The 27,744-nt window shown below is 46.5% G+C and overlaps 1 protein-coding gene across 1 annotated transcript; it reads right to left on the bottom strand.

Annotated features, from left to right (window-relative positions):
• Positions 1 to 541: 541 nt before the first annotated feature.
• Positions 542 to 27,744, bottom strand: LOC119461973 (medium-chain acyl-CoA ligase ACSF2, mitochondrial). Its single transcript, XM_049672361.1, has 11 exons — positions 27,556 to 27,744; positions 15,723 to 15,851; positions 14,482 to 14,535; positions 13,793 to 13,911; positions 11,467 to 11,514; positions 10,124 to 10,262; positions 8,739 to 8,987; positions 3,600 to 3,745; positions 1,309 to 1,450; positions 1,087 to 1,197; positions 542 to 841 (listed from the first exon to the last, which is right to left on the bottom strand). The coding sequence occupies exons 1-11, from the start codon at positions 27,742 to 27,744 to the stop codon at positions 722 to 724; spliced, it is 1,446 nt and encodes a 481-aa protein (XP_049528318.1). The 3' UTR covers positions 542 to 721.

Raw genomic sequence — 27,744 nt, 5'->3', positions numbered from 1 at the left:
GAACCTCTGAGGCCGAACACAGCTGCTCGATGCTCTAACAAACTACACGCAAGTTTGCCTGCGCGCGAAAGCTCGTGCCTCGCGAGGAATGGCGGTTTGAACCTACAGCACTTGGCTCACTAATTTCGCCTTGGTAGACATCGTTTCGTGTTTTTGTGAGGCAGCCAGAGCACCGATATTTGTTTGGAGAAGACATCCGGGCTCTCGCAGCTCTTCGACGCGTACGACCTGTCCGCGAGCTTTCGCGCGCCGGAAAGCGTACGTGTAGTTTGGCCTTGAGATCGGCCCAGGTCGTATAACGGAACAGGTTGTAACGTTTCCTCCCGGAGTTAAAAAAAAATAACTCGTAACGCCGTTGTCGTCGTTGTGGTTTTGCTTCTATCGTCACAAACAGGCTCGCTTCAAACAGAACTGCTTTCGCCGTGAGTAGCAGAATAATGAGTTGCGACGCTAGAGGGACATTCTACGCATGCAGATAGCCCGATGTAAGGACGAAGTTGCCGCTTCCAGTGATACAACGCTTCGTATGACGGCGACATGTTACTACGTTGGACAATCTACTGCTTGTCGGATATATCACTACAAGTTCAACTATGCCGTTTTCGTTCCGATGTGTATTTTGACAGGGCGCACATGTCTAAGTCCACACATGACCGGCTTGTTCTATTGCGCCTGTAATGCATTTAAGATAACAGAAAAAGCAGCGATCGACGTAGAACGTTCAAAGGTTTAATGTCTTCCTACTTTGCTCCCTCATCTTGAACTTCTGAATCTTTCCAGATATCGTCTTCGGGAAGGAGTCAACAAATAGAACGTACTTCGGTGTCTTGAATCGGCTGATCTGGAAAATGAGAACATAAATAAAGGAGATGTTGGTTGGTTAATGAAGAAGCGTAATTTTTGTCAGTGATGCCAGGGAAATAAAAGTAAGCTGTCATGGGGTTTCTACAGCATGGGATGCGTTGGAATAAGCAGCAACTAAAGCATATCTCCTATGCTCACATGACGGGCTATAGTGAGTGACACTAGCACGTCAAACACACGCACACGCGCACGCACGCCAAATCAGTGGATTCGACGTAATACTTTTCCGTCGCAGAACATCTTGATATCTCTTTCAGTTAGGATCTTCCCTTCTTTCAAGCTAACCCAGGCGCAGATTTCTTCGCCAAACCTTTTGTCGGGTACGCCAACAACCTGACAAAAACAGATTAGAAAAAGAAGGAAAAAAACAAAGTTCTTGCGCATACAAAAGTATACTTGTTTCAAAGATAATTCGCTCGCTGAAAATTCACAAGGCACCGTCACCTGAACCTCTTGAATGTCCGGATGCGTGTAGAGGAGCTTCTCGATCTCGAGCGGGTAAATGTTCTCACCGCCACGGCAGATCATGTCACTGATGCGGCCGCTGATGATCACGTGGCCGTCTTCAGTCATGACCGCTTCGTCCCTGCACGAATTAATATGAAGGTTTCCATGTGACAGATATCTCTAACCGTCATGTGCAGCTAAACATTGTTTATGGATCTAGTTTATTTGTTTCGTTGCTCGTTTGTACAATACTACGGGCTATAGTATCAAAAACCTTAGGAGTAATAAACACTAAACTCACATTTAGTGCGTTAAAACGCATATGATATTGTGAGGTGACAACCCGCCCCTCAATGGGCGGTTACCTGTGTGTAACGCGAATGTTTAAGCGTTAGCTGTGTTTCTGGCTAGTGAATCGGCAAACAAGCTCGCCGAATCACTTGGGCGTCTGGACTCTGAAGGTCCTGCCTCCTCCATGGCATTTCAGCGTAAAGGTTTATAGCGTTCTCGTTTAAACTACTACGCTCCTCGCCGATGCTTGATTGCTCGCCGGCTTTCTAGCATACACTGACGCAGCCGGCCGTGCAGCAAGGCTCTGCCGCCGGCGCTTCCGACGTCGTGAGGTTAAACACCACGTGGTTAGCGTGACGTGGCGGCAAACGTCCGCCCAGCTAGAGTGCACTAGAATACTAGTACACTCTAGCCCCGCCACCGACTCACGAAGGGAAAAGCGAGGCGTGACCGCGACGCGGCAAAGTTTAGACACTATACGCCTTGTGGGCTTATAGTTAGGGATGTCTGCAACGACGCTGTTAATTTATCAGCGTTCTAAGGTAATATAGTTTGCCTCGCTTTTACTTCTCAGCTATTAAAATATCAAATTCTGGGGTTTTACGTGCCAAAATCATGACCTGATTATTAGACGTAGTTGGGGGCTTTAGAATAATTTCGACCACTATGAGTCATTGGGGTCAACGTGCAGCATAATCTAAGTATACGAGCGTCATTGTGTTTCGCCCACGTTGAAATTCGGCTGCCACTGCCGTGATCGAAACCGCTATCTCTAGCTTGCTTTTTGACACTCGTAAGGTGTATCTCTGCTAATATAAGACTGTTTTCGGCCACGTGCTCTTTATTATCCTTACTTTTCGCACGCACAATTTGTATCTCGATAACTACAGTACCTTAATGTTATTAATAACGCTGCCGTATTTATTAACCTCGTTTTGCCCTACAGCTTTTCACGACACATCTGCTTTCCGACATTACGCAGTTAAAGTTTTACTGTCGAAAGATGCGTCAGTATATTTAAGAGCAACCTCTGAATACACAAGTATAAACTATATGCGTTAACTGCGTTAAGAACGCTAACGCAGAACCTAAATTCTCTGCTGTCCGTCATAGCGCACTTTTACCTGTTCCGGCAAAATATGGCCGCTCAACCGGACGTTACACCACCCTGTACGCAGAAGCGCGGTATCGAGGCGCCCTAATGACGCTCGTAGGGCAACGACATCTGGTGGCCTTACAGGGGACCAAGCTTTTCGACAGGTCATTGAACACTCTCATTGGTGAAAGCACCTTCTGGTGCTTCTCTCACCTCTCATGCTCACCTATCTTACTGGGAACTGGGCCAACGGCTGAAACTCAGCAACGAGCTAAGATAAGCTATAACGCTTTAAAACAGAGCGTTGTTGGATTTCAATATGACACATGAAAAAAAAAAAAAGGGAAAGGAAAGCTTCCGACCACAATACCCAGTACTAAGGTGGAGATAGCGTCAATTCAGCTGAATTCCTCGATGATGAGTCGCTTTTTCTATGATAAAAGCTTTATTAAGTAAGCCTATCCGAAAAATCAATATCCAAACAGATGGCGAATTAAAGTGAGCAAATTACCTAACATATTTACAAGGATTCAGTTCGGGTGTACACTTTATTGCAAGTTAACTAAATTGGTGTAACACAGCGCACAATACCCTAACAACCCTTTGAACTCCTGAGTTACTAAAGCTGACGGCAAGGATTACTCCAGCTATTTTAGCAACATAAACTACGCTACCAGTCCTGAAAACGTAGGCATATGTAGGCCGGTTCCCGTACTGTGTAAACCTTCTTTTTTTAATATTCCTTCGCTTTGTATTCGCTCCGCCAAGCAGAAATCTAACTTGTAATATAAACGAGGAAAAAGCACTTGAGCTATTTGGTTCATTGATCTTGTATATAGCTTCTACGGTTGCACGACGTTTCCATAAAGCCGCCTTTGAAATCTTGAGCCTTGTCACTTACCCGGTGTGATACCACTTGTCCCGCACCACATCTTTGGTCATATCGGGCTCGTTGTAGTACTCGAGGAATACGAGATAGCCGCGTGCGCACAGCTGTCCCGGTGTGCCAACAGGAACGATGTTATTCTCGCTGTCCACCACTTTCACCTGTACCATGCACAAGAACACTGCACTTGCGCATATATGAAGCAAGACCGGCAGTTTCGCTTCCACATATAAGCATTGCTTGTGACTTTGCTTCTGGTGCTTCTGGCTATTATGTTATAATCGGGGAAGCTTGGGATTTTTCATGTTTATTTGTTTTGAACACAACATTACTTAATGGTTTGGTAAAAATAGTCGGAGTGACGCCCGAAAGGCGAAGCATTGGCAGCGATACCAATGTATTAGACAACTATTAAGATTCGCAGTTTCATCCGAGTAGCAGTAAGCATTGGCTTACTAAATGAATTGACAAGTACGCGCTCGCAGGGAAACATGAGTACATCTCACTCAACTGCAAACATTCACTGCCACAATGCTGGCGTGATGAAGAACGCCGGTCTCGGAGTACGATTGCTTCGAACTACATCTCACTTCAACACGTGTTCGACACCTGAGATTAGGCGACATCCAAAATATGGGCGCTCGAGATGACAGCCATCTCGGCTCGCCGGATATTTTCACCCACTGCATATTACCCCGAGTTACAGTGCAGGGTCCGCGTATGCGCTAAGCTGCGCGGAGAGTCATGTGCAGCCACGGTCGGGGTACTATTTGTTCATGATGTCTTTCCTTCGCCCGGATGCGTATGTAACAATAAACGCCTTATTTATCTTGGATAATATATATAGAAACTTTATTTGGCTGGAAAATATTTGAAGTATAGCGGTGGTCGGAGCCCCTCAGTCCAGGGCCCCACTGGCCTCTGCCGCCTGCCTGACCTGGCTAATTAAGGACTTTTGTCCTGCCAAGTCGGAACGGGCGAGCTGTGCCTCCCACTGCTCCATTGAGATATTATTAGTGGGCCTATGAGGGTGCTTACTACACTCCCAGGTCACATGTATTAGTGTAGGTATGCCACCGCACCAAGGGCATGTGGCCCTATAGCGGGTGGGATACATGGCATTTAGCAGTTTTAGATGGGGGAATACCCCGGTCTGTATTTTGCGCCAATCGGCGGCCTCTTCCCCGCTAAGTTGTGGGTGAGGCGGCGGGTATTTTCTGCGGACTCCGCGCTGATGAGCAAGGATGTCTTTTGCATTTAAATTGATGGGATTTTGTGAGGGATAGTGTGAGGGGTTGGGGTTCGAAGAGGACGCCATCGCTCGGTTAGTAGACGCTCGAGCTAAAGCGTTAGCCTGTTCGTTCCCCTGTACCCCCGAATGTCCCGGGCACCAGAGTAGGCGATGGCGGTGGTTGAACGATTTGGGGATTATCGCGAGGCTAGCCGCAGTCACGTGCCCCTTAAGAAACATGCAACATGTCTCCCGGGAGTCAGTGACCACGACTGAGTCCCTTTCCGAACGCTCCGCGTGAGCGAGCGCGATCGCCACTGCTAACATTTCGGCTGAGGTGGGGGAGCCCGCCGTGGTCGACGCGGTAATTTGCTGCTGGCTGATCGCGTTCACGACTGCCAGGGCGTACCTCCTTTGGTAGCGCTGCCCGGTAGCCTCTGCATACGCAGCTGCGTCCGTGTAGTACGTATTGTACCTAGCGTTATTGGAGTACATCGATTGAATATGTTGTGCGCGTGCTTTGCGCCTTTCCTTGTTGTACTCGGGATGCATATTCTTGGGAATTGGAGCTACTGTAATTTTGGATCTCACCGAAGGAGGGAGAGGTACGGCCTCTTCGGTGAGATAAATCGGGTATGCTGGGATATTAAGTCGTGCCAATATTGCCCTACCAGTTTTTGTGAAGCTGAGGCGCTCCCTCTGTCGCATCAGAGTGGCCTGCCTCAGTTCGTCGAAAGTATTGTGTACTCCCAAAGCTAGCATGCGCTCCGTGGAGGTAGATTTAGGCAGGCCCAGAGCCGCCTTGAAAGCTGTTCGAATTATCGTGTTGGCCTGCCTCTCCTCTTCCCTGTTCAGGATTTGGTAGGGCAAGCCATATGTGATTCGACTAATCACTAAGGCCTGTACGAGCCTTAGGGTATCGATTTCTCGCATTCCCGCCTTTCTATACGTCACTCGACGTATCATTTGGGCTATGTTGTGGGTTGCGGATTTGATGGTTTTGAGCGTCTGTGCTGCTCTCCCGTCGCTCTGAAGCCACAAACCCAGGACTCGCATCGTAGGTACCTCTCGGACCATTTGGCCCTCAACCACAATGTTAATCGACCCTCTGGATTTGTAGCCTTTCGCGTGTATCCGGATGACCTCGGATTTTTCGGGCGCGCACTTCAGCCCGCTCGTTCGGGAAAATTTCTCCACCGCTAATACCGCGGTTTGGAGCGTGTATTCTTTTTCCCCTAGGGAACCTCTGCTCGCCCACAGCGTGATATCGTCAGCGTAAAGCGTGTAACCTAGGTCGGGTATCCGATCGAGATCGCGCGCGAGGCGACACATCGCCATGTTGAAGAGCAGAGGAGATATTATCGCTCCTTGAGGGGTTCCTTTGCTCGGCATTTTAAATATCTGCGATGTGATTTGGCCAATACTGATGCTGGCCTCGCGGTTGGAAAGAAATGCCCTTATGTAATTGTAGGTGCGCTCACCACAACCCGAACGTTCGAGTTCCTCGAGTATTGCGCCGTGAGAGACATTGTCGAAGGCTCCTTTGAGGTCTAGTGCTAGGACTAGTCTCTCGTCACCGTACGGAATATTGGTTAGAATCTCGTCCCTTAGTAGGAGGAACGCGTCTTGACACGATAAACCTGTGCGAAATCCTATCATGGAGTCTGGGAACCAGCTCCGCTCTTCCAGGTATCGCTGTAGTCTGCTGTGGATCACCCTCTCATAGAGCTTACCGAGGCAGGACGTGAGCGATACCGGCCGGAGGGTATCAATCGAGGGATTCTTTTTCGGTTTGGGGATCATGATTATTTTAGCCAATTTCCATTCTTGGGGCAAATCTCCCTTGGCCCAGTACTCGCTATTGAAAACCTTTGTTATTTTCGCTAGGGCCACCGAATCCATGTTTCGAATCATTGAATTTGTGATTGTGTCTGGGCCCGGTGCCGAGTTTTTAACTGCGGCTTGCGCCGCTTCGTACACTTCCGCGTACGTTATTTCTTCGTCTAATTTAGGGTTGGCCTCTCCCGCGTATGGTCTCGCCGTGTAGGGTGATGCCGCCGCGGGTGAGGGTCCTATGTATTTGTTCTGAAGGACGTCGACTAGTTCTTGATCTGTACCCTCGAAATTGTCTGCTATAATTTGGAGCTTCTTGTTATTCTCAGTACGTGTGCTCATTGGGTCTAGCATACTCCGGAGTATTCGCCACGTACTGGCCGTTCCCAGTGTCCCAGATAGGTTTCCGCAGAAGGTCGCCCACTCGTTTTTAGCTAGCTCGTTGGCGTGGCCTTGGGCTTGCTCTGCCAATAGAGCGATGCGTTGTCTTAGGTGTTTGTTTAGGCGCTGTCTTTTCCACCTCTTCACGAGTTTCCGCCTCTCTTCCCATAAGCTGACTAGGTGAGAGTCTATCACCGGCGCCTCCGCTGTGCGCTCTATGGCTTTGGTGGTGTCCCCGTGCACTTGTTGAAGGAATTTAGTCCATTCCCGCATGTTGGTCGGGGCGGTATCTGAATCCTCCTGTGCCCTCTGGAGTTTTCTATAACGAGGCCAATCGGTTAGCTTGGTGGTTCCTATTGTTCTACGTATGATGGGTGTGGAGAGCGCTATTCTGATTATGTCATGATCGCTTCCCAGGTTTTCGTCGAGGGAAACCCATTGTACGTCTCTGACATTAATTGTATATGCACGGTCGGGCGCCGTGTCTCTGCTCACGCTGTTACCCGTGCGCGTCGGTTTGCCAATTTGATTGATTGCCCGTAAGCACAAGGCTGTGGCGGTACGCTCGAGTAGGAACCCTTTGGGCGATGTTTTCGCGTATCCCCATAGTATATGGGGCGCGTTAAAGTCCCCCACTATCACCGCCTTATCCCTGGTGCCCGTTAAATCTTTTGTTGCCGAGAGAATTTGTGGTAGATCGTCCCCTTTGCTTTTGGGAGGACTGTACAAGTTTGTGATTATTGTGTGTGCTTTACTTCGTTTCTTTGGCATCACACTGATAACTATGGAATGAGTATCTCCCTCAATTTGTGGAAGTGTTAATAATTGAGCGTTTATAGACTTGCTCACCAGCGTGGCGACCTTCGAATTTTGGGGATCGCTCAGGGTGTAGTATCCCTGCATTTTGGCCGGCTTGGCTCCGACCTCCTGCAGACATATCACGTCCGGAGCGATTTCGAAGTTTTTGATAAACTGTCGGAGCGCTGCCGCTTTCCTGGAGAAGGAGCGGCAGTTCCATTGCCAGATCTCCAATTGTTCTGAATTTGTTATTCGTTGTGGTTTCCTAGTTTGATTAGCCATGTTGCCCAATCTTGTTTTATGCCCGTGACGTTTCCGCGTCCGAGCTATCAGATTCTGTTATGCAGTGGCTTATTTTAGCTTTTGCCGAACCCGCCCCAATCGCAATTGCGCGTTTTTTGGTCGGAACAGCCTTCGTGGCTGCCTTAAGTTGTTCTGCCACAAATACCTTATGTTTTTCAAAATCATTCGTGCATAGCTGCTGAAATTCCATTAGTTTTTGATTGACTAACGTCATCATGTCGTGCATGAATATTTTTAGGTTTTCCGTTATCATTGTTTGGATTTGCACTGTTGTTGTCTGCTCGTTATTTGCGATTGAAGTTGTCGGAGACGGCGCGGAGCCCGAGGTTATGTCTGTCGCCGCGTTCGTTTCGGCTATTTCTTTAGTCTGACGCGGCGTTTCCAGCTGTTCTATTTTGTTATTTAGTCGCGCCTCTAACTCTGACATCTGCTTCTCTAGTGACTTTCGTTTGCGTTCTTCTTCTAAGAGCTGTTCTCTAAGGCGCGCGTTTTCCTTTTCCAATTTCTGAATGCGTTTATCATTTTCGCCAGTGTTTTGTTTTGGAGCAGTGGGAGAAACAATCCTCGCCCAGCTCACCTGCTGTTTTTTAGGCAGTGGCGAATTCGACCGCTGCGAAGCCCTGGAGCCTGAGGGGTCCCTCGAAGGGGTACTGCTCTTCGCTGTGCCTCTTTGTGACGATCTGGATCTCGATCGGCGTCGATAGAGGTCCTCCTCCTCCGTCGACTCGAACCAGCGCCCCGGTGCCTTTTTGGTCCTCTGTTCCGACCGCTCCCGCGATCGAGACTGGTGAGTCGTCTTCCCGCGCTTGGCGGCAATCAGTTTGTTCGGGCACCGACGGGTCTCGTGCCCCGCCGCCCTGCACACGGCGCACTTTACTTCACATTCGTGTCCTTGTGGTGGTGGATTTTCGAGTCCGCAGCCCCGGCATATGTTCTTGGGGTTCGGACACACGTCCGAGCGGTGTCCCTCTTGCATGCACTCCAGGCACATTTGGACTGTAGGCCTGTACTCCGTACACCGCATTTCTACTCCCATGTAGTACACGCATTTGGGGCGCGTGCCGCCCGAGAAGGTGAGGAGAGCGGTGTTTGAACTTCCAAGCATTCGGGCCCTTTCGATGGTCACTCCTTGGGTCCTTACTCGCAGGTGTTGCTGGAGATCTGCTGATTCGGTGTGTGCTGGAAATCCGTGCACCACCCCTTTGTAGCTATCATCTGGATCCGCTACGTACACGTTGAAGGGGTGTTGTTTGCCTCGCAGCTCCATGCATGTTATTCGACGAATGACGTCCGCCACTTCCAGTGAGGGTGTGGAGACGATGATGATATTCGTCCCCTCTCGGATTCGCAGTATGAAGTCCTCTCCGGTAATTTTTCGTTGGTTCGGTCCGCTTCCTGGGATTATCGACCCGGTAGAGCGAATAATCGCTTGTGGTATTTCTGTTTTCAGGTATTCCTTGAGCATTAGTCCTTTGTGGGGTTTCAGTATTATTTTTATGTCATTCTTCGGTAATGGTGGTAGAGGCTTCCCCCTCGCCGGGCGCATGTTGCGACGACCAATGCCCGTTTCGCTGTTTTGCCCGTCTCCTTTCGCGCCGCCAGCTGATGGCCCTCCATTAATGTTATTCTTGTTGGAAGCCTTTTCCTTGTCATTGTGCTTGGCAGCCTCTCGCTGTCGCCGCGATAGAACTAACTGCCAGCCGTCCGTCGCCTGGTTGTGGGCGGCGATCCCCTGGCTTTTGCTAGTCCCCGCTTCGGAAATTCGTCTTGTGTCCCCGTTTTCGTCCGCGTTGTTATTCGGATGCGGGGGGGGGGGGGGGGGGTTATTTGGAGATCCATATCTTCTGATGAAGTCATCTCCTACGCTCGGTAGGGGCGATCCGGGTATTAGCAAGTGGGGCGGTCGCTCACGCGTTAAGCCTATCAAGGCCTAACGGGGCTTCCGCCGCTTCGAATTTTCAAAGTCGCGCGGGATGACGAAATAATCACTCACGGACTTGAACTTGGTCTTGAAACGCAGCTTTGGTCGAGTGGAATCCGATGGGATACTCGAGGCAGGTGCACTTGACGAGCTTTCGGCTAAAACGTTGATAGTCGGCGGAGCCCATATGATGTAGATGTAGATGTAGAGCCTTGAAGCCCATATGAATGAGCGCGTTCTGCCGGAACTTCGTCTTTCATAAAGATTTCAACATCGACAAGCTATTAAAGCACTTGAGAACCGATAAGGTGAAGTGGAAGCAAACTGTATGTATGCATGTATGTTTGTACATAAAGAGAGAGAAAGAGTTTAATGAAAGCTATATAGAAATTAATTAAAAATTTAATTAAAATATGGGGTTTTACGTGCCAAAACCATGATCCGATTATGAGGTACGCCATAGTGGGGGACTCCGGAATAATTGCGACCACCTGGGGTTCTTTAACGTGCACCTAAAGCTAAGTACACGGGTGTTTTCGCATTTCGCCCCCATCGAAATGCAGCCGCCGTGGCCGGGATTCGATCCCGCGACCTCGTGCTCAGCAGCCCAGCACCATAGCCACTGAGCAACCACGGCGGGTAGTGCAAACTATATTCAAGCTGTATTATACTATAGGATTATTCCAGATCAAGTGATCAAGCGTCTTTTTGACTTCTTGAAGCTCAGCTGAAAAAGTTCTCACGTATTTATGGCAATGGGAAACGGCATATAAATACCTATTTTTATTTTAGAAGATTTGCATTCTTTTGGAAAAGCTTTAATGAAATGGCTTATCCCTGTTTCCAGCTAAAAAAAAGAAGTAATTTTTTTTAGAAAACTAGATAAGACAGTCATGTTGTTATAAAGGTGTTTCTAGCGTCTCAAAGAGTCGATCTGGCAACAAAAGTAAATTGCGTTTAAAATAATTCGGTATTTCAGCATTTTCTGGCTCGGAAAGACTTTTGACTTTTCTCCAATTTTGTTTCAAAGATAGCGGTAACACTGCAGAAAAAAATTATCACATGCGCCACAAGCCCTCTAAACAAGGCCAGATTTTTGATAATACATGCTGTAATAGGCGACGCAGCTTTGAACACTTCAATTCGGCGGGAACTACTGCAGTACAACGGCCGAAGTCGTGCAACAACGCACCCTTGCGGCCGGCTGCATTTTCATTCGTCAACTCGCGCCCCGACTGCGTGCTGGCGTAACACGGACCACGAGATCGCAGGAACACCACGAGCGTTTAATATGAGGAAGCTTTCAAAACCTACTTGAAATCACCAGAAGCAGAGGTCTTCAAGGTGTGCGGGCTTACACGGACGCGCACTTAGCGAAATAAAATGGAAGATAGTTAGAATTACATCATGCTTACGGTTTCGCTTCATCTCCAAGCAAGATAATTTGTTTCAAGCGTGGCAGCCTGAAAAAAAAAAAAAAACAGAAAAAGGAAACGGTAATAACATTATAGAAAGCATATTGGTCACTAGGAATCCGAACATTCGGGAAGGGAAGGGGCATTTATGTACAGTGCAATAGTACCATTACTGACCATTCGTTCTTTTCATCCTGAGCTAATTAGGTAAGAGAATTTAATTAAGCCTGAAGGTTTCAGCCCTGCTACACGCATGGCTTGCTACCTTGTTTGCGTGGCATGTAGCGACAATTACGGAAATGTGCCAGTGTGATCTATAGGCACTTAAGCACGAGCCATTTGGGTAACAGCATTCAATAAAACGAATAAGAAAGTTACCATCGTTTTATATGCACCAAATGGCAACAGTTCTGGGAGCAAGTAAGTTGCCAAAGGGTTAAAAAAATTTTTTTTTTCACCGTTACGCCCCTCAGACTAGAAATGAGGTAGTCGTATGGTGAGACGTGCACTTCAACGGAGCGTGAACAATCAGGGGAACCGAGGGACTCGATTTTTCGCAACAACTACATGAAGCCATGACATACGAAAAATGGAGCATACAAATAAGCAGACACTGAAGCCAGTGAAAACATAAGCTCTAACATTGGCCTCATTGTCTGTTGATTTCATATTGATCAACTGTTCCTGGCAATTACATAGGGACCCTGCGTTGACCGCAGTTATATTTATTATTATATTTTTTGCGGATTTAGTGCTCTAAAATCTCTTGCGGTTAGACGAACGCGTGCCCAAAACGAAAGAAAGAAAGAAAAAAAAAAAAACAGAAAAAAACATGAATGTGTAGCAGTTTCGCCCGAAAGGCGAAGCATCAATTGCGATAGCATATTAGTAGAGAGCTATTCGGCGTAGGGATAGTAGTTTTATCAGCTGTATAAACGTGGACATGCAGCAGCACCAGCAACGCGCAGAACTGTTGTCGACGCCGTCGCCATTTTGCCCGCGTTCGCACCGAACGCGCGCGGCGTTGGTGACTGTTGCCAGGGCCTCTGGGGGCGGCTCGGAGGTTTTCGACCAGATCAGAACGGGAAACTAGTCGAGCAGCGTCGGAAGTCTTTACCACCTTCTCGCCTCGCAACGTTTTTATATAAATACGCATTTGGTGCCGCAGCTAAACGTCACCTCCCCGCCCTCCCTCCCGTCCCCCCACGGACTTTCGCGCGACGGAAGAAGTCACGCTTGCTCTATTATATGTATGGTGATTGCAAAGGAGGAAAGAGACGCTTAACGCGCGTTTGTTCTCCGCCGTGCGTTCGCTCCCCGTGAAAGCGCGCGTCCTTCGCACCCTTTCACTCGCACATACAGCGTCCGGCGCGCGGCGACGATTTCATCGCCGTTGACATCATACGGAACCTCACGGCGACGGCGACGGCACGCCAACGGCAGAAATCCTCTTTGAGTGTCCATATAATTGCTATCGCAATAAAAGAAGAAAACGAAAAAAAGAGAAAATTCAATAATCTTCGTCATTTACTCTGCACGTAATACTACGACCCTGAAAACACGGCCAGCTATCGACCGGCATTTTCAGCACTTGTAGGCGGCAGGCATCTTTTGTCGGTGACTGGGGGAACAGGCGAACCAGTGGCTTCGATAGCGCTCAGCCTGTTCTTATCGCATGCTCGCAACCAGCGTTCGCTTGCCATCAGCTGTGACGTCCTCAAACGCGCAGTACCTTTGATGTTGTCTCATTTTTCCGTGTGACATTGCAAAACTTCTCTTGTTCAAATGAGCGGTTTGTGGCATGGTTGTGAACAGTATAACAGACTGTTTTCCACAGCTGATACCCGTCAGACTATAAGGAATGTGATATATATTTTCTGTGTCCCTCTTTCAAAAATAAATAATAAATAATAAATAAATAAATAAATAATAAATAAATAAATAAATAAATAAATAAATAAATAAATAAATAAATAAATAAATAAATAAATAAATAAATAAATAAATAAATAAGATATCGCGGTTAATTTCCTCGCGTTTGGTATTCTGGATATTGTATTCTGGTATTCTGGAATTGTCTAATTATGCAATGGCAGCGTTTTGTGCCAAACAGAGCTGACGAGATGGCGAATTCGACAATGTGGCGGAATTGTTCAATGTACAGAGTAGCTTTCCCTGCATGCCCAGGCCGTGTCGGTAGATCGTTACTGGAGTCCCGATGATGTACGTTTGCTCTAAATGCTGGTGCAAGAAGAAAAAAAATCTGTTCTACAGAAGAATCTGTAAACGCAAAGAAAGCTTTAGTGTCGCTTGCATTTGGATTTACCTCGCGCACTTGAGTTCACCTGGCTTGCACTGCTCCAGCTCAGGTGCAATCTGCAGCATCATCGCGTAGTAGTCCTGGCGGGCGAACTTGTTCGAGAGGATCAGTGCTTCGCAGTCCACCTGCGCCGTGATTAGTTATAGCCTAAAACGCTGGTGTGCCTAGTATCACGCGCACGCCAGAAAAGCAATGTCATGGAAATTGATCAGGAGCAATCAATCAATCAATCAAGGAGGAAGAAATGGAGAGGGGATAGAAACCCGCCGTAGTGCTAAGGATTAGTGAGCTTCGATTGCATATGATCTGTATTAGTTTATTGCGTATGGTGCATTTTATCTTCACCATGTACCCAAGTAAGGTTTCTCAACTTTATCTAAATCCTCAATTAAAACAGGCGCCTGCCTACGGGTTGGCAAATGGTGTCATTGTAAGAGTCATTTGCCATTACGTTCTCATCTGTCGAGTGGCTTATGTACAAATTAACGTATAAAAAGTGTAATTATTTCTACGCCGTTTTTCTGCCGAGCAAGTTCTTCACGTGTAATATCTGCATTTTTTTAGCAACAGTTCAAGACTTCCAATACGCGTCGTGAGGGTACGTGCGTTACATATGCACTTACAAAGACTGAGTGGTCAGAATTTTAGTGGTCATAACATTCGGCGTCAGACCAGGAGACACAAAAGAAACTCACAAGCCTTAGGCAGTGCTCCATCTCCGGCACCTGATACCAAGTGTTGATATTTACCTGCACGAACAGTAAGGTAAGACAGAGCGTGCTTACGGTGGTTAATTTTAGAAGCGGAGCTGTTTAAGCCGGGCGTAATGTGTCAACCACCAACAGAAAATGTGGGCCGATCCTGGCGGTAGTGCAGAAAGGGTCCAAGTGCCATGGCACATACCCCTGTGAACTCGAAGCTGATCATGCCTACGTCTAGTTAAGCATTGTCGGGTCTACTTAAGCTTAGTCAGTCATCGATAGATAATCGATGGCCAATCAATAGCTAATTGACAATCGATCAATAAACACACACCTTTCCTAGTCCGGTGCGATTGCGGCACATTTTCCCCGCGCAATACCCGAGTGCTCTTTGCAAGTTATGTCAGGCATATTTAGGTATACGTTCCCCATCAACTTACAACAAATAAGTAAAATAGAGAGGGATATTTTGCTGGGAAAGTTGTTAAAAAATTTTTCAGTATGTCTTATAGCGGTTCAATCTCATATTACAGATAGTGTTGAATTATTTGCAGGCAAGGAACTTTATTCGTCTTCATATATTTTATAATATTTCCCTGGAGTCTAGTAGCTGTTTTTTTTTTTTTTGAGGGGGGAGGGTTGAGGCGAGGGGTACCCAAGTGTAAATAACTGTTAGCGTGTGTACTGATGTCTCATTTTTTCGTGTGGCATTGCAAAACTTCTCTGGTATGACGTGAATATCTGTAAAGAGCTTGTGACATGCTTGTGAACACTCTAGAAAACTGTTTTCCACAGCCTATACGTCAGATTATGCGGAATGTCACACATCGAATTTTTGGTGCCTTTATTTAAAAGAAATCGCAGTTTACTTTACCGCGTTTGGTTGCGAATTGCTAAACAGATGAAATCTCCCTTCAGCTACCATCATTATTCATTCATTTAACAATATTGCATTGGTGAGGATCCGGCTACATACTGTACTTGGCGATATTTCCAAGGTGTAATAAATAAATACATAAATAAGTAAAGCGACGCAGCACTGGTGAGTGATACAAGACGCAAGTTGCGTGTCAGTTGCTCGCGATCTGATGAACGTCTCTCGCAGCCACTCGATGCGACGGGTCATAAGAAATGAGCGCTATCGAGCGAAGAGAACCATTGCAGAGTATATTATATATACCGGCTTCATGTATACGTAAGTGGGTCTTTCCATCGCAGATCACTACGCGACTCACAAGGACGAGGGCAGCCTTGGCCGCTGCAAACTGCACGACCGGCCACTCGTATATGTTAGACGCTACGATGCCAACCATGGATCCCAATGGTAGCCGGAGAGAGACCAGGGCGGCAGCCAGGTGATCGATCTGAAAAATGGCAAAGTGGATCAGGTTCTTTTCTTTCTAATGTTCTTGTTTCTTTTTCAATTAGTTTAGTTTAATAATTTACCCTCCCACAAATCACTCTGCCTTATTCTGTGTACGGCTTAACAACTGAAGCAAACCGAAAAAGACTAATGTCGACAAAAGATACACACGTAGATAACGTTTTGGTGCAGGAGTTGGAACGGTCAGAACCATTAGAGCACCGTTTCGCGTAGCAATAAAGCTTGCACTAAAATACTGCGCACGTACTGACTATTTCAGTACGTCTTCAAAACATTGCTTTGTTCATCTCGTCGCATATACATCGTGACTGTCCTGAGGATCGATCAGAAGCGCGCTGGATTGCTAATGCGTACCGGACGTCCGCTACAGAGTGTCTGCGAGATGCGCTCATATATGAAAGTCATTTAAAGAACCCATTAAGGGATATAGAAGGGGCTATCAGGTTGTTTTCGTAGCGCGGCTATTTCAGGCGTATAAAGTGTACATGACGAAAAAAGGGAACACCGACATTTGTTGGTCGGTGCTCCTTTTTTATTCGTTATGCCTCTTCCCGACCAGACGGGCTTCCGTCAAACCCTGGATTGCACAAAGAGTACATGCGCACGTGCACCTGGATGGGCAGATGGTTGCTATAGTTCAAGATCAAACTCCACTGCTTATTTCCTTCTTTCCTTCCCTCCTCTCTCTCCCTGTCATCTTTGTGTTCCCCTTTCCTATTCCCCCGGTGTAGCGTAGCCAGCCGGACGTTATTATGGTTAACCTCCCTGCCTTCTGCTTTTTTCTTTCCTCTTTCCTCCTTCTCCACGTTCCGCATGACCATGCAAAGCCAGAAGATGCTTTCCGGGGGGGTCCGAGACAGATTTAGGCGGATATTTAACTCTTTCGTTGCCGCTAGAAATGTGCTCATTTCCGGCACTTTTATGTTTTAACATTTTATTTCAATAAGTAGTATTGGCAACGTTTACTGCGATTCCTAAAATTGTAGCCCGATCACTGGTGTTTTGAATTTATGTATACCAGTAATAATTGCTACGACAATTTTTGAGAATTATTATGTGAAACTTCTGAGAAGCACCTCAAGGAACAAGTACGAAAGTAATAATTTGCTATTTTTAGTATAAGTATTGAGAGTAAAAAAATCTTAAATATACGAAATATTCACCTGGTTCCTAGTTTCCAACATGTGTAAGCTAGATCACGCAAAAAAGAAACTTATTATGAAGATTTGTTGGCGTCAATACTTGCCGCAATGAAACCCATGCGATGCAGAAAAGCAGTAGCTTCGCAAATGTGAGAACGGGTAAGTTCGTATTGTATAGGGAGCATTTATTTTTACTCATTGCAGCAAGCACCTGGTTCGATTTTTACTAAATTCTTTAGGCTTGCGAAGCAATGGTTTTCAGGTCAGGGGGCATGCAGAATCCTCCTCATACTTGAATGTTCCGTTAGATCAGCTTTTCTGTGCAAGCAAGGTGGTCTAGTGTTGGTTCAACTGGCGATGGAGCCTGCACATGCTTTGTTCAGTGATGTACAGTGATGTGGAGTGTTGCACAATATTGTTCAGTAATGAATAAGAGCACTGTAATAAACTGAACAGCTGGACAAGCTTCGGTCGAAGGTCGGTCTGAAATCAACTGCGTGCTCTTGTGTGAGTGAAAACCTTACTTGACGGGAAGGATCACTGGTAATAATTTGTACTTATTGTGTTGAAGCGTTGATGAATAAGAAAAAATACGGTGGGGAAAAATAAAGTTGCATTTGATATTAGTCGAACACAATCGTTACAATAACATGCACTGAGGAGCGTCTACCGTTGCTTGAGACATCGTTAAAGCAGCGTATACGTCGGATCGAAGAATTGACAGCCCGACCGATGCCTCTGCGTCTTCAATGCTGCTGTCATTTAAAAATTACTTTGCTGATACGACCAAAGCGCTAATTTTGCGTGCTTTTATTGAGGAAGTGCTAAGAGCACCGGAGTCTACTTTCGACGATACCTCCAGTCGAAGTTTTATTAACAGTGAAGATGTTTAAGCCAGCCGTAATTTGTGGTGCGTATCAAGAAACTACCAAAAAATAAAACTTCTTGGCGAGGCGGGATTCGAACCCGCGTACCCCCGGTCCTAAAGCGAGCGTCGTAACGACTAGGCTATACACTCCCCCCCCCCCCCTTTTTTTTTTCTTCTTTATTGCCGGAACTTTCACTTTGTGGATACCAATTGCAACAATTTTTGCCAAAGAAAACAATACATAATTATGCATATACACATACTTTCAAACTTGCATGCATCCATGTTGTGCGGCCAGCCACATTTTGGCTGGCACTGTCATGTCAGGTTTAAAATTCTTTTAAAGTTGCGCGGGGCTCAATCTTCGTCAGCCAATCTGGGGGGCGTTCCTGATCTTTAACTACATCGATGAATTTGGAAACACCCTCCCTGAAAAGTAGTCGTGCAGGCCTTGGGTCAGGATCACAAAAAAAAAAAAAAAAGAAAAACTACCATTCGAGCCCGTCATAAACAGTGGAGACCCATTAGCATAATGAGGTCCAAAGGCAGTCCTTCCTCACTTTCTATAGTTAAAAATCTAATACCTAATGGATTTAAGGGCAATTCTTTCTGTAGTGTTCTTTGAAGAACGTCCCAAAAATAAACCCCTTCCCAACAATGAAAAAAAGACCGAAAAAAAAAACCTGATCGATTGTTTCCACTTGTTTACATGTAAGGCAGTTTGCTCCCATAGGTAAAAAAAAAAAAAAAACCTTTTCTTGCAAAAAGGCCCGTACTGGCAAAGTCCCGTCATATAGCTTAAAGAAAAAGGATTTTGTACCTGGCTGCACCAAAACGTTATGTCCCTGTTCTCCACTATTTATGGCTATGTGCATAGGAACCGGTATGATCATGTCAAATGTATCCCTGCATAAATTCTTCCGTGACACCGAAAAAAAGGTAATCATTAGAAAACCTTACGGACAGAAAACGGACACTGTCAACTACTTCCCTTAGGTACCCTCGAAGAGCACCAGGCATACTTAAATTGCTTACCACATAAGCCGGCAGATGCTTGCTCAGTCGCAACTGACACATTGCGCGCAGAAAGGGGTCACGCACGTCTCGAAAGAATGTAAACCTGTTCACTAGCTGTTTAACGAAAAGATGTGGCAGGCCTAGACACCCGTCTTTGACTCGCTTTGAACAAGTTCATACGGCTACATCTCTCCCATTCTGATGCCCAAATGAACACAGCAAAAGCTCTGTCAATTTTTCGCACATTTATACGAGAACAGTATAAAACATGCATGACGTACCATATCTTGCTTATTAAAAACAAATTGCATGCAGTGGATTTCGCAAACATTGACAGATGAGTGCCTTTCCAATTTGTTGTTTTTTCCTTGATTCGCTTAACTTCTTCGAGCCAGTAGTCCTCCTTACGACGGTAATGTTCGAGTGGTACGCCCAAGTATTTAGCTGGCGATTTAATCCATCTAATGTTGGCGAGCGTTTCCGATGTTGAATGCCATTCACCATGCCAAAAACCCAGACACTTACTCCAATTTGCAGTGCTCCCTTTCGTGTTTCCAAACGCTCGTGCTCTGCGAGGTAAAGATACAGTGCCTATAATAAGTAAAGGGGTTCTGCGGGCTATGAGAGCGAGAGATAGAGAGGGAGAGACGCATTCACGGAGCGGGTCTGCTGAAACGCGTTGTCGGCATTGGAATCCGGTGTCGGTGTTGCAAGCTGTGCTATGCAACGCGCAGTGACGGCCGTAAGTCCGAGACGCGCGAAAAGAAATTATCATAATCATGAGTAATAAGATGAAAAGTTCACGCGCACTTCTGAAAAATGCTGGGCTACGATCGCCCAGCTTCGCTATTTCAAGCGTTGCGCGGCCGAGTGCAAGGTTAAGAGTTTTTTCTCCAGACTCTTCAAGCTACCAGAAATTGTCAAATCTGACAAATAGTTAAAGTTCAACGGAACTGTTTAACAACACGTAGAAAAACTGTCGATAAAATTTACCGATTTCTATAAGCGCGGTAAAGAAAGAGTTAAGCGGGATTTAGATTTGCGCTTAACGTAGGGAGAAAAGTGCAATCGTTCAACATACACGCTCGTGTCGACACGGTAGCATATATTCCTCCGAAAGAATACTGAATACTGTATCGAGGTATCCTTCAAGATAAAATGAACGTTTTGTATTTTGAGGGCGGAGGAGCGTCTTAGTCGTGAAAGATAACGTCGTCTACAGACGAACGCATTCCTGGGCTGATCAATCTCCAAAAGTGAGGTTTGCAACCTGAGCTTGGCGGCGCTACGGTCGCTGCTGAGCAGCGCCGCTCGCGGGAGCAATTGAAAAAAGTTACAGTGACGTTTCACTTTGTGAACGCGGGTAACGTGCAAACGTATGGACGCCGCGAACATGCACAGCGCGCACCGCGGCGTCGAAGCGCAAACGGAAAGGGTGCGAACGCGGTCACGGACGCGATTTTTTTTATTGGCATCCCTTTTAAATGGGGCGGTGACGTATAGTGATGTAGCCTGCTTGAGTTACTCAGGTATGTTATACATCCTTTTCATTGTAGCATTTTTGTATACATCTCTTTAATCTTTTTCTCTTCCTGAAAACTTCTCCATCAACCTTGTACCGCTACCTATGCCTGTAAGAAATCCGGTTGTATCAATCTCTTCCCTGCTTTTTTTCCCAGCAATACTCTAAACGTCTCTTGCTTATCTCGACTGCTGACCGGTTGATGCTTCCGTCTACTTTAGATCCAAGCGCTTATGGAGGGTGTACGTTACCTATGGGTGTCACTGGGTGAATCCCTCCGCATTCCATTAGGATGTGCTGAGTGGCCTCCGGATTTTCGCTGCAGTTGTAACATTGATCTCGATGGTGCAACGTCTGGTGTGCCACAGCGAAATTGCATGTGGCTATGCATGCAAAGAAGAGACGCCCTGAACATGCACAGCGAGCACCGCGGCGTCGAGGCACAAATTCAAAGCATGCGAACGCGGTTGCGGACGCTAGATTGATCTCGACGGCGTAATGGCCTTCGACTATGCAAGGGACACATTGCAGCGTCACCTTACGGCGCTCCACCCGGATCAGCGCGTCGCCAGCGGTCGACACCCCCGTCCCCTGCCTGACCGCGGCCTCACAAGGCAGGAGCGGTGTCTCCTGCTGCGCCTCCGGATCGGCTGCTCCTGGACGCCTTCCAGCGAATTGACAAACACGGAGAGAGATGACTGTGCACGTTTTGCGACTGTACGCCGTCATATGATCCTGTAACAAACCACAGACGGGTGCTTTCAGAGCTCGAGCACTCGCACAGTCACACACGCTTGTTAATCTTCGTTGTTCAGCCGAAGTTCGACAGCGAAAACGCTTCACTTCTTGCAGCTGCGGTAAGGGGTAAATTGGACCAGATATCCGGATGATAATTGTCTGAAGCTTTTGATGAGTCTCAGACGCGACTATCTGACAAAGACGCAGGGCATCCGCCTACATAGTGCACCGCATCGGACGAGCACTTCGTATCACACCGGCATGATTATATGAGGCACATTGGAGCTTTGGACGCGAGGGTGAAACAGGGCGCTCGTCCAAAACATCACAATTCTTCCACTATAGGTGGCGTTTCACGTCCCGAAGGTCCACAACCCGCTTTCATTATATGTGTTTATGTGCGCTGTTTATATGCGATTCCGCAAGAAAATCCTTATGAAGTGGCTAAGTTCTTTGTCCGCCACATCGTCTTACGGTATGGTGCACCCTCTGTTGTCATCACAGATCGTGGTGCAGCCTTCAAATCCGAACTAATGTGGGACGTTCTGCAGTTCACGCATAACCGCAAGAGCACAGCGTATCACCTTCAAACAATTGGATTAACGCAACGTCTGAACAGAACGCTGACTGATATGCTTTCCATGTATGTCGACGTAGAGCGCAAAGGGGGGTGAAGTTTTACCATATGTGACCTTCGTGTATAACGCTGCTGTACAGGAGACCACGCAGTTTACGCGTTCAAACTTGTATACGGGCCCCACGTCACGTCAACGCTTGACGCCATGCTACCTGTGACTGATAATAGCCAGACCAGCGAACACGTGGAAGAGTTCCTACAACGAGCCGAAGGAGCACGCTAGCTTGCTCGGCATCGTGATATCCTTTCGTACTACCGGGAAGAACGAAGGGAATACCCCCAGTCACATCCCTCACCATAGCGCAGGCCGCACACTGGCGACGAATACAAACTCGGACTGCCCCATAACCCATACTACTACATGCCCGATACCCAGACGAATTCCCCTCCTCATGCAAACTTTGCGGTAAACCAGGAGACTTCCTACACACCCTCCTCACATGCCCCACCTTCCGTCATCCCCATCACAGACGGTGGCGGAGTCTTACTGGGAGACTCTTTTGACTTGCACTTCCCCTCAAGACCAGCGCCGGATCATCTTCAGTGCTATGAGAAGGATTGCGCTCCAAGGGCTCTCCTTCGCCGTGTAAGGGTGCGTCCTCACAGTAAGGGAGCACCAAAGTGCCATGTAAAGGGCTTCGCCCCTACCATTGATGGCAATAAAAGTTTCTACCACCTGCTCGGCATCGTATCCGGAGCCAACAGCGTAGCGACACCCTTCGATACAACCAGGGTCGACGTGACGGCCATTGCAATACCGGAGACTGCGTGTGGGTCTGGACGCTCATCCGTCACCGTGGACTTTCGGAAAGTTGTTCCGGCGGTATTTTGGTCCCTACAAGGTTACACGCCGGCTCAGTAACGTAACCCACTTAGTCGTCCCCTACAGTTCTGACACCAGTTCGCTCCGTTGTCGTCCTCGGGTTGAAGTTGTTCATGTAGTGCGCATGAAACCATACTATGCGCGTACGTGAACATCCAGAATGCACCTCAGGAGCTTCATTTCTTGCCGTCGATTTCGCTTAAAGAACGTTTTGACGCGACCGAGGTCAACGGTCGCTTTTCGCATGGGGAGCAATTGACGCAATGATGGAGTGTTCCACACCGCGGGAGGGCGCGCGCAAAGGTCGGCGCCATGAAGGACGATGAAGCGGGGGCTGCACGCTCTTCTTCTGGTCCTCCATTAAAGAGACAACGTCTTCTTTTGCCAGCCTCCGTCTTTAACATATGTTACAATATTATGTGTGTCATGCTCTATTCTTCTCGTTTTCTGCGAGTAATGTAGCTCACTTTGACTGTCCTATCTCTGCGAGTGCATTATTTCATATGCTTATGCTTGTAGTCTATCCATTCTGCTCATATCAGCCTGCATCGCGGCCTCATGTATGTGTTTCGAACTCGGTATAATAGTATAAGTAGAGACTCAGTATGGTGCAACTTGTCCTCGGCTTTTATACCTATATGTTAGCGTTCGTATAAGGCCATATGCTCTAGATTTTTTGACCCTATGACGTTGTTTCTTATCTTACAATATTTCCTAAATAATTATTGTTAGGGATTTTGTGAAAATGATCAGCCATCACCATTATAAGGTAACTGCATATTCTCTTTATTTTCAAGAAAGAAATTCAGGTGGTCGAAATTATTCTGGAACTCTCGACCCTCCATAATCCATTGAGCTGTTTCGAGCGATTAAACACCACAACTTTTTATTGCGATAGCAATTATATGGACTCTCGAAGCGCATTTATGCCATCGCTGTCGTCGTCGTCGTCGCCGTCGCCATGAGGTTCCGTATAAAGTCCAATGGCGATAAAATCGCCGCCGCGTGCCCTACGCTGTTTGTGCGAGTGAAAACGTGCGAGGGTGAGCCGGCAATCGCGGCTCGATGTAGCGCACGCGAGGGAGGAAGGCAAGCCGGAAACGCGCGGTCTTTCGCGCAAGAGGCACGGGGACGAGGCGACGGAGAGGGAGGGGGGGGGGGGGGGTGCGTTATGAACCGTCGGCTGCTGTCACAGTGCCGCAGCGCGGGCTACGTATCTTTAAAGCGATCTGCGACGAGGGCGAAGTGCGCGCCCGCGCGGGCCTTATCTTCAACGCTATCAGTGATGGGGACAAAGTGCATGCGCCGAGTTTTGGTAGCTTCGTATGATGCGCTGTGCGTTCGAGGTTTAGTTCGCAGTGAAGCGAGACGAGAGACAGCGCGATGGTCAATTTGCCGGCTGCTGCTGGCACTCTTTCTCACTCCGGCGTATTCACAGCGAGTTTCGGCGTTCATCGAGCAAGATGGGCTCATGTTTACCTGTGTGCGCGTGACATATCGTGCTTGTCTATTTAGTTAGTAAGCGAATGTCTAGAACTTTACACGGCCCATTTAACTACTATCCTTGCTTCGTATAGGCTCTCTAATTTGCTCTCGCAATCGATGCTTCGCCTTTCGGCCGAAACTGCGACTTCTTTAATAACAACTTTTTTTTTTAATTGAGTCGTCATTTTCATGTACCTTTATAGCGCTGCTACACGGAGGGTGCTCGCTTCAGGCACCCAGAATGAGCGAAGTGAGTCTGAGCAGATCCGATTGCAGGCGCGTTTTGGAACGGGTGTCACGGTACGTTTCATCTGACAGTCTGCGTATGAAACGGACGCCGAGTAGTGCTCGCTTGGAGTGACCCGAGTCTTTCCATTCTGACAATTTGTTTTTGCTGAAAATCATAGGAGCACGTTAAAGATCCCCGTGTGGCCTAAATTTCCGGATTCCCCCACTACGGCATGCCTCATAATCAAAAACATGGTTTTGGTACGTAAAACCCCACAATATATTTTAATTTATTTTAAAATCATACATGTACCTCAAAAGCTATTTCTCTGTGTTCCTTTTTCATTAACGTAGTGCAACGGACTTAATAAGTTATCTTTAATTCTCTTTTGAGGGTGTATGGTCGTTACGAAATAACAGCTGCAGCGGAAAAGCATGTAATTTTCAATTGTCTGTCTGGGTACAACACATTGCTACAGAGAGAAAAATAGAAATGGGGGTAGCTGGCGTTGCTTGATATACTCAAGCAATCAATCTAGAAAAGGCAAAAAATGGCGCAATAACGGCTCATTGCTTTGTCTATGAAGCCTAAATTACCGTTGAATTCACCTTTTAGCACTGCCATTTTATTCTGCAGTCGTTATTTCAAAATTCATGCAGTGGCTGTAATACGGATTAAAATACGATATTTTAAAAAAGACGGCCGATCCCACGCCCTGTGGGAATCGATGTTATGCGAAGCAGTGTGCGGGGATCCTACCAAGTTAACGAAACGACCATGAGAGCACCAAGACATAGGCGGCTCTTTCATGACTTACATGACAGGCGTGTCATGACAATCATCTCATGAGTTCTCAGGAGTCCCTTTAGCTACCCCTAAGAGACAGTAAGGCGATGTTCATGACTTAGTGATGTTAATGACTATGACTTCGATCTTTAGCCTTTTCCTTTACTTAGTACCACATCCGAACCCATTCCATTGATTTTTGAGTGTTGATCTTTTTTCACTGAGTCATTCTCATTTTTGCTGAGTCATGGTCATGACTATGACTTCTACCACAATCTTTTAGTGTTTCCTTCACTTAGTGTCCACGTCCGAACCCATTTGAGTGGTTTTTGAGTACTAAAATTAATGTTTTTTCGCTGAGTCATTGTCATTTTTGCTGAGTCATGCCTGTGATTATTACTTCTACCATCATCCTTTAAACGTCCAAAGCCATTCCAATGGTTTTTGTGTTAATCCTTTTTTCGCTGAGTCATTGTCATTTTTGCTGAGTCATGCTCATGACTATGACTTCTACCATCATCCTTTAGTGTTTCCTTCACTTAGTAGCCACATCCGAACCAATTTTTGTGGTCTTTAAGTGTTAATCTTTTTTTGCTGAGCCATTGTCTTTTTTGCTCAGTCATGGTCATGACTATGACTTCTACCAACATCCTTTAGTGTTTCCTTCACTTAGTATCCACGTCAGAACCCATTTCAGTGGCTTTTGAGTGTTAATGGTTTTTCGCTGAGTTATGGTCATGACTATGACTGCTACCATGATCCGTTAGTGTTTCCTTCACTTAGTGCCCAGGTCCGAACCCATTCCAGTGGTTTTTGAGTGTTTATCTTTTTTCGCTGAGTCACTGTCATTTTTGCTGAGTCATGCTCATGACTATGACTTCTACCAGCATCCTTTAGTGTTTCCTTAGTACCCACCTCCGAACCCATTTCGGTGGTTTTTGAGTGTTAATATTTTTCGCTTGGTCATTGTCATGACCTACATGTCACGCATGTCATGACATTTATGTCATGACCTATCACTTATGTTCGTCATACACTCTTGTCTTACTATGCCAATTTTGGTACCTACCAAGATTAACGAAACAACCATGAGAGCACCAAGACGCACTCGGCTGTTTCATGACCTACATGACACGCATTTCATGACAGTCATGTCATGACATATCATTTATGTTCTAGAAAGGATTGATTTAGAAAGTATTGATTATGACGTTATATGTGTTTTCGAAAAAGGACACAATAATGGAGGAGATCGGCACCCGTTTAAATGTCCATGACAGAAGGCGGTGTTAAGCACACGCGTGAGAGAATTCTGGAGGATTCTCTTATTTGAGAGGTTGAGAAATTGGGCTCAGAAACTGGGCGACTATGACCAAATCAGATCTATTAATAAAACCGACTAAATTAAGTTATACACCGTGACAGTGAGTGTTATTTTTGAATAATATTTGCACATCTTTGTCACTATATCGAACAAGTCTGCACATTTTCATTATTCATAATCCGGAAATCTGACATAAGAGCGGACAATGCTGCCCCGCGGCTGTTCGTTCGTTCGTCTGCCTTTCTTCAAAAAAAAAAAAAGAGTTAGCATAAAATAGTAAGTCAATGGCCCTTTGGCATGTAACTAAAAGATGGCAAAATTTGTTTCTACGATTGCAGAGATGACAATGGAATTTTAGCGCTCAGTAATAGGTGGCACTTAAGATGCCGCCTTCAGTCGTGGCCTGTGAACACACGTAAATAATTTTCTCTTGATCTTGTCGTCATCGTTGCGATCATTTCTAGTCATCTTTTCTGTAGAGGTTATCGTTCGTGTCCCGAAGTTTTATCGGAGCAGGAGCGTTGGTCTCGTCAAGGATTCGACCGGGCGCCCTGCCGGTCGATTTTCGAACAAAATTTCCTTTGGTTCCGGATAAATGCACAACTGAATGTCTGCGAGAACTGGCTACACCGAGAGACGAGATTATGATCACAATATTCAAACACACTTGAATTCTGAATAACCTAACATCATGTAAGCATTTTCAAATTTAATCGCACTAATCTAGAACCGCGACGTCATATCTCTAGACTGTACCTTTTTCACAAATACAGTCTCGCGCAAATGAAAATTTCAGCTACAATGCCAGCTCATAACCTGGCCCTCCGCCATTAGACCAATGCAAAGCCATGTATCCTCCCCAGACGCAAACAACTTTCCACCAAAGCAAAATTTTCTACATCTAAATCTAAGTGACAACAGTCACTGAAGTCGACGCAAGTCGACGCCGTGGACCACTGTGACCTGCATCATTTCAATGATGTCCTCGAGCTACTGTTTCACTAAATTCACCTCATCCCTCGTGTAATATTTAATCTCTGAGGCCTTGAGGTACAAAAAATATAAAATAAATAAACATTGCATTTGAAAGCTTCTGTAAGAATGTTCACCTACGTCGCGCTTGAATTGCACGTAAGTTTTGGAGATTCCTTGGTGACAGGAAACTATGGCCACGTTGTCTCCCTTGGTGTCGGCAGCCCTGTCGATCACCTGGCCCGCAGTCAGCGGCAGAAGCCGTACTTTGCTAGCACCGTGGTAGTAGCTGACGCCAGATGCCTCCCGCCTGGCGGTAGACGGTGCCAT

The sequence above is a fragment of the Dermacentor silvarum genome, chromosome 8, assembly GCF_013339745.2.
Source record: "Dermacentor silvarum isolate Dsil-2018 chromosome 8, BIME_Dsil_1.4, whole genome shotgun sequence".
In the NCBI taxonomy this organism is placed as follows: domain Eukaryota; kingdom Metazoa; phylum Arthropoda; class Arachnida; order Ixodida; family Ixodidae; genus Dermacentor; species Dermacentor silvarum.
The sequence above is the reverse complement of the archived record's forward strand: the minus strand, read 5'-3'. Positions and strand labels throughout refer to the sequence as shown.

Bases quoted from the DNA above. Each gene is read 5' to 3' on its own strand.
- LOC119461973 (XM_049672361.1), bottom strand. From the start codon at position 27,744: ATGGCACCGTCTACCGCCAGGCGGGAGGCATCTGGCGTCAGCTACTAC. The intron at 13,912-14,481 runs GTGAGTTTCTTT...ATCACGGCGCAG, and splicing joins TGGAGCACTGCCTAAGGCTT to GTGGACTGCGAAGCACTGAT. The intron at 3,746-8,738 runs GTCGAATTCGCC...TGCATGGTACAG, and splicing joins GGCTCCAGGGCTTCGCAGCG to GTGAAAGTGGTGGACAGCGA.